At 39.4% G+C, this 6,701-nt stretch overlaps 1 protein-coding gene across 1 annotated transcript in view; it reads left to right on the plus strand.

The window, feature by feature from the left end:
* Positions 1 to 4: 4 nt before the first annotated feature.
* The window catches only part of USP38 (ubiquitin specific peptidase 38), a gene marked incomplete at its 5' end in the record, with an annotated part of 20,596 nt that continues 13,899 nt past the window's right edge, over positions 5 to 6,701 (plus strand). Inside the window, 4 exons of the mRNA XM_010131480.1 lie at positions 5 to 65; positions 1,037 to 1,172; positions 5,550 to 5,679; positions 5,937 to 6,038. Coding sequence (XP_010129782.1) covers positions 5 to 65; positions 1,037 to 1,172; positions 5,550 to 5,679; positions 5,937 to 6,038 — 429 coding nt within the window. The remainder of the gene's footprint in view (positions 66 to 1,036; positions 1,173 to 5,549; positions 5,680 to 5,936; positions 6,039 to 6,701) is intronic.

The following is a 6,701-nucleotide window of genomic DNA, read 5'->3' on the forward strand; positions in this document are numbered from 1 at the left end:
GAAGGCCGAGCCCGACACGCTGCTGCCCTCCCTTCAGGAGCTCTTCGCCGTCATCTCCGCCGCCGGTGAGCGCCACCGCCCGCCGGGGAGGGAGGCGAGAGGGGTGTAGGGTAACGTGGGCACTTGAGAAGAGCGGCCGATTTGCCAAGAGAAAAGAAAAGCCCAACCGCTAGATCGGTCGCTTTGCAGACGTTGCCACCTTGGAACCGTTGCTTACTCGCCCGTGTACTAAAACGCACCCTTTTGGCCGTCGAGAAAGCAAAGCTTTTTTTTGCCTTCCACAAAGAAAAACTAGAGGGGATGTCGTGACTTCTTTAGCTGCAGAGCGCCATAGGTTTTTGGGAAAACTCCTGTCGCAATGCTTTTAAATGATATATCAGAACAGAGGTGTGGCTGTTCTATTAGGAAAAACTAAAAAGTATTCAAGCTACTCTTTCTCCTTGCTCCGTCCAGAGGAATACCTTAGGTCTTGGAACTGTTTAGTCTGCAAAACTGGGTGTTGTAGGAAAGATTCACTACCTTAGTAATGTAGATGCAATTGTAAATAGGTCCTTTCTGACCTCAAAAATCTAAAGTACTGTAATAGCTCACACTGGAAAGTGCCTTTACTGTAGAGGCACCAGGGAAACTGAAGCTATAACACATTTTGTTGTAACTGGTATGGTTAGCAGATGGTTGTTGAGCTGGGACGTAGGAAATACCAGCTGCATTGGATCCCTAGGCTTAACATTGAGCATGATAAACAATGTGTGGTACTTTATGTCTTTTAGAAGAAAACCCACTTCTCCGCTCTGAGGGTGGAGGAGGAAGTTGGCAGATTGTCGCTTTCTTGCATAGATTAGATGAACGAATGGAGTTTGTAATTCAGCACTATTCATTGTCCATAATCCATTGAAATTTGTAAATTTTAGTTTGTGATGATAGAATGTTAAATGTAGGACAGACTGTCTCAAAACTTGAGAGCTATGTTGAAGTTGTAGGATAGAAGATAAAGCATTTTTAGTTTCTTACATTCTGTCACGTTCAACTATTACAGATACATCATTCGAACCTTCTGTTGCACTGGCAAGTCTCGTGCAGCACATACCGTTACAGATGATCACAGTACTCATCAGGAGCCTTACTACAGATCCAAATGTGAAAGATGCAAGTATGACACAAGCTCTCTGCAGGTACTGTATTTTGTTGTAAAGGGGGGAAGAAGAGGGGGTTGAAGAGCATTTAATAGAAACTGAAAGAGAAAGCCAGGTGTGTTTATTTTAGGCAACAACTTATGCTTAGATCTCTCACCTTGTGGGAGATGGCATAAATAGGAAACTTCACGGGATTTACAGTCAAGCTGAGAGACAAGGTCCTGTTTTCAGCTCATCCTTTCTGCTTTTTCAAGAAGCAGAGGGTCTCACTCACAAGACTGACTTACCCGTCCTTTCCTCCTCTAATGGTTAGAAATGAGATTTTCTGCTTAGTTTTGAGATTTTTTTTTTTTTTCTGCTTAGATATCTCCATGAGTTTTTGGTAGGATTCACAGGGGACAGCCCCTATTTCCATCTTCACTCAAACCTCCAGAGGCTTTTTCGATGTTGTTTGTGTAATAGAAGACTAGGAATGATGTAGAAACCGTTGCAAATCATGCTGCTTGACACTAATCTAGACATGAGTAAACATTGAGATTAGTAGTATTGTTAACTCTCTGCGATTCAGATTGCAGTCTTTGTAGTGTCTTCAGATACTTCAGATTCAGACAGAGATGAAGATCTTGAAGTTTGAAAAAAGTCTTTTAGCTAAAAGAATTTAATGTCTGCTATATTATTTAACTGATTTGTGTGTAGTGTAATACTTAAGTGTTCATATAGTGTAGTATGTAACACATCGGGCTGAAATACTGTGGTTTTGTTCTCCCTGAAAACATTCCTGTATTTCCACTGAATTAGGAAGCTATATTTCATTTGAAAACAGAATGAGAAGAAACAGCATTAATATTGTAATCTGGGGTTAGACATGTTGTTTAAGGACTGCAAAAGAATCTGTTTGACTGAACAGATTTTAACAAAGCTATTTGCCCAGTCTAAGATTCAAAGCTGGGACATTCAGAAGGTTTTGTGCATCCCAATAATGTGCTGTTGATTAGTTTTCACGTTAGTGTAATTTTAACATTTATGTAGTACTACTGGCTTCAACACAGTGGGGTCGTATAATTGTGGCTTTAGAATGACTCCTCTGTGTGCCTCTGCTCAGGGTGGTAATGCAGTGCTGAGCTTTGGGTGTAACAGGAGCCGTTATTATCAAATAAATGCTCTTAGTACTAGCCGTATGGTGGGTTTTTTCCTCTTGTTTTCAAAAGGGCAGTACAATCTTGTGTGCCTTGTTCATTCTTTGAAATAATACTTGATTTTTGAGAGCCTTTAGCTCTGTTCAATGGAACTAACTTTTTAGGTACCCCTTGCTGGTTTTGGTTTTGTTTGTAGATGTCAACACTTTATCCAATCTCTTTTTCAACCTCTGGCAACCCTTTGCTGTAATGACTCTCATCTGGCTTAGAGGAGTAATTGTAAAGAGCATAATGCAGCTGGAATGTCTGAAGCACCAAATGACAGTGTTGTCATCAGGCTTTCATCATTCTCAGGAGATGCAGAACTCTAGGCACAACAAGGTCTCCTGATGAGAGTCAGCAGAGCTTTGGTGACTGGAAATTAGAGTTGCTCACTTCCTAAGGATGACTTTTGTGACACTGCAGAGTCTGTCTGGAATTGAACATAGATTAGTAAATCTGTAATTAGAAGACCTATAAATTGAATCTGTTCAGTGGGGTGTTATATTAAGCACAGGTTTGTATAAGAAAGGGTGCTTGCTTTTTTGGCATCATTGAGCTGTACTTAATTGCCTGTGCAATTGACTCAGGTGTCTCATGAAACCTTAAGCTGAAGCATCAGTAAGGAAAAGCAGAAAATTCTTGGGTCTTTTCTGTGATATATGACTGCTTTAACGATCTACTTCAGAGGTCTCAGAGGAAGTTGACTGCCTGTACTCAGTATCCTGACAAGTATAATGCTTGTTTGCCCTTTAACTCAAGTGCCTTTGTTAAGAGATGCTGAAAAAACCCTTCCAGACATGACCAGGCCCTTTGTCCTCTTGGTAAAAATGTAAAATATTGTAAAATATGTTAATTCTTTGGTAGGATGTGTGTGTCTGTGCCTGGTAGTAGGAGGATTTTTTTTTTTGCTGTTGTTTTGGGTTCTTCTCTAATCTGAGGGATTTGCACTTGAAGGCTAAGAAGGTATTTTTGTGAAATACTTACTGTCTGAGGTTGCACAGATAACTTTTTTTTTCTATCCAGAAGTACCAGAAATGCTGACACAAAAGTAGCAGACCTGCTTGCTTTAGGATGGTAGGAGGCAGAATGTCCTGTGGAGGCCTTTAAGGTTCTCTTAATCTGATCATAAAACATTCTCTGTGTTTTTATTCATGATCATGTCCCATATCAAAAATGCGGTCATTGATTACACAGAGCAGAAGCCAAGTAAATGCAATGCAGAGAGTAGTAACCAAAATGTCGAATTTTTACCTAGCAGATCTCAGATTTGATGCTTTTTAGAACAGTGTGAAACATGTCTGCAAGTGTTCTGTTTCCTTTTCAGTTTTTTGTTACTGCTGTTAAGAGCATTGACTCTGGTTTTTAAGAACAGAAACAGATTTTAAGGATGGGAATTCCATCTCTATCAATTACACAGCGAATGAGGCTTCTCTTTACAGGGTTAATCATACTGGAATGGTAGCCATTGTCCTATAGTAACAATGTTGAGTAGTTTAGTAGTTAGTTACACTAATTTGAGTTGTCACAGGATGGTCCATCATGTAACCAGAGCAATGGGACAGAACACAGGGAGCTCCAGCTCCCACCCAAAAGCAGTTTTTATTTGGCATTTGTGTCAGTGTGGTTGAAAGTGCACGGAGTATAAACATAAAACCCAAATATTTTGGAACAGTACTCCTAGCATAGCGCTCTACAGAATAATCTTGTCTAAAAAGTTAATTAAGAAAACCAAATATATTGTCATTAAGCTTAAATTAACTGTGCAGCTGCTTGTGCCACTGCTGAAAGCCTACAAATTGGAGGGTGGGCACAGTATGAGTTTTGAAGATGATAGAACTATGAGTTTGGGGGCCTATTTTTAGGTTAAGGTTAATTCTTTGCAGTCAAAAGCAGTTTTGGCCTAACTTTTCCGTGTTGTAGAAAGTATATGGAAAGGGTGCTCAGAATAAAAATAGTGAATTTAACATCTTGAGGAAATGAGAGCTTTGTGTAAATTCAGAGCAATGATTGATGTTGCCACGTTTTTTCCCAAGTTTGTTTTTTGTAGTAACATGGAAAAACCCAGTAAGATCTGTGCCTGTTTTCGTTGAATTATAGCCCAGAATCATAGTGTTACATAGACTGAAGGGAGCCTGTGGAAGTCATCTGGTCCAGTCCTGCTGGAAGCAGGGCCACCTTCAAAGTCAGAAGTTGTTATTCAGAGCCTTGTCCAGTCGAGTTAGGAGCTTTCTGCAACAATGGATGTTTTCTGTTTTCAATGTCTGGGCACCCGCTTGGTAAAAATGTTTTCGTCCACTTAGTGGTGCCTCATCTGGTTTGATGAAGGGGATCTTGTGGACAAATAAAGAAAATACAAAGTATGACCAAGTAAAATCTCAGAAGAACAAAGTCTAAATTCCATGTTTCATTTGGTACAGCCTCCTTATATCATCTGTGTCTTAGAACTGCTTCAGCTAACCTGCCTGTCTGCCTTGAGTATCAGTGTAAATTGTCTGTTAACTTAGAAGGATAGAAGACCCCCACTTTCCATAGCTGATATTTCACTGTATTTTCTAGGCACTGAAAAAGTCCCTTAACTTTTTGTTTTTCTTAGCTGCAGTTCAATTCTTCGTTTTGGGGCACGTGTAGACCCTAGGCTGCTGGTGGCTGTTTCAATATCCATGTAACACTTGCTGCAATCTGTGTAAAAGTACTAGATTTTTACCTTTTTAACTGCGGTAGTTGAGCTGGCTTCCAGGAATGTAGTTCTGAGTTGAAGAGGCTGCCTTTCCAAATTTAAACTTAATAAACAACTTTAGTTGTTTTTGGTCTGGTTTGGGGAAAAGCTGTAGGAAGGGAGGTTTCTGGGTATGGGCACTGTTTCACCCTCAGTGATAAGTTTTTTTTGCCAAAAAATAAAAATGTGAGCTTACTGTCTGTAAAACCAGGGTTCATATTATTAAGTAACAGTAATGTATTTAATATATGTACCATTTAATTTTATATACTTACCTATTTTGGGGAGAAGCAGGTTGTATCTACTTCTAATGTATTAAATATATCATTAGTAATTACAGAGTTAAGTGACTTGAGATGTAATCAAAATTATTTTACTACTTGCCTAACATTCTTCCAGCATTCTTGTGAGTCTCTGTGTGGAACTATCTGGCTAATATATAGAATTTTCCTGTTGAGATTAAAAGTAGTGGCGTATTGGTTTTTCGATTTGTTTTATTTTTATTTTTCATCAATCTTTCAGAATGATTGACTGGTTGTCCTGGCCTCTGGCTCAGCATGTGGAAACCTGGGTGATTGCGCTGCTGAAAGGACTGGCCGCAGTCCAGAAATTTACCATCCTCATTGATGTCACTCTGCTTAAGATTGAATTGGTATGTTGGAAAATAACCTTCAAAATTGAATGGAGGGAAAGGAATTTATAACAACAGCTATGCAATTGCATAGCATCTTTTGTCCTGCAACAGATGTCATTTTATTATTCTGCAAAGATTGCACAACTGAAAGCTGTAGATATATTTACATGTAATGATTCTCTTCATTTCAAATGCTTATGGGTTTGGAGATCTGTTTATATTTTTACTGAAACTTCACTTTCTAGATTTACTGAAATAAATGTGTGATTTTTTAGGTCTTTAATCGACTTTGGTTTCCTCTAGTGAGGCCTGGTGCCCTTGCTGTCCTTTCCCACATGTTACTTAGTTTTCAGCATTCTCCAGAAGCTTTTCATTTGGTAAGTTATTAAAAAAATGGTTTACAATTCCTTGAAATGTCATTCATACGTGATTTCTAAAGTGGGTGTAAGGTGTAATAGAACTGATGCACTTGGATTTCATCTTTGTTTCAAGGTTCCAGAATCAGATTTCTGTGATTTACAGACCACCAGACTTTCTGTCTTCAAGGTTCAACTGCTTAATCTGTAACTGGAAGCGAGCATTGTTCTGCCTGGTGTATCAGGCAGTGGTATCTGGGCACCGCATTTGATCTTTGCCCATATACTTCTGGAAGGATATTGTATGTCATCTGAAGTCTACTGATAAAGTTGCGCTGCAAATAGACTTTCAAGCACAACTATCTGAGCAAAGCAGATAACCAATTATCTGCTGTATATAACCTAGTCACCCTGGGTAGGTGCATGAGTTCAAGAAGTACTTCACTTCTGGAAAGCGACGCTATCGATGTTTCGATGTGCACATGGGCAAACTGAAGGATGCTGTTTTTAATGGCCACTCTTCAAAATGCGGTTAACCAGTTAGTCATAGGTTCTAGGGTAAGATGATGACTGTTAGTATTAGTACTGCAGGATGCATAGTGCCTTCCCTGTTGCCAGACTTAGTGCTTAGCTTAAAGTTTAAGCGAACTATGGGTCTTTCGGGTTTAACCAAAGTAACAGCCT

This window comes from Buceros rhinoceros, unplaced genomic scaffold (assembly GCF_000710305.1).
Source record: "Buceros rhinoceros silvestris isolate BGI_N320 unplaced genomic scaffold, ASM71030v1 scaffold8202, whole genome shotgun sequence".
Lineage (NCBI taxonomy): Eukaryota > Metazoa > Chordata > Aves > Bucerotiformes > Bucerotidae > Buceros > Buceros rhinoceros.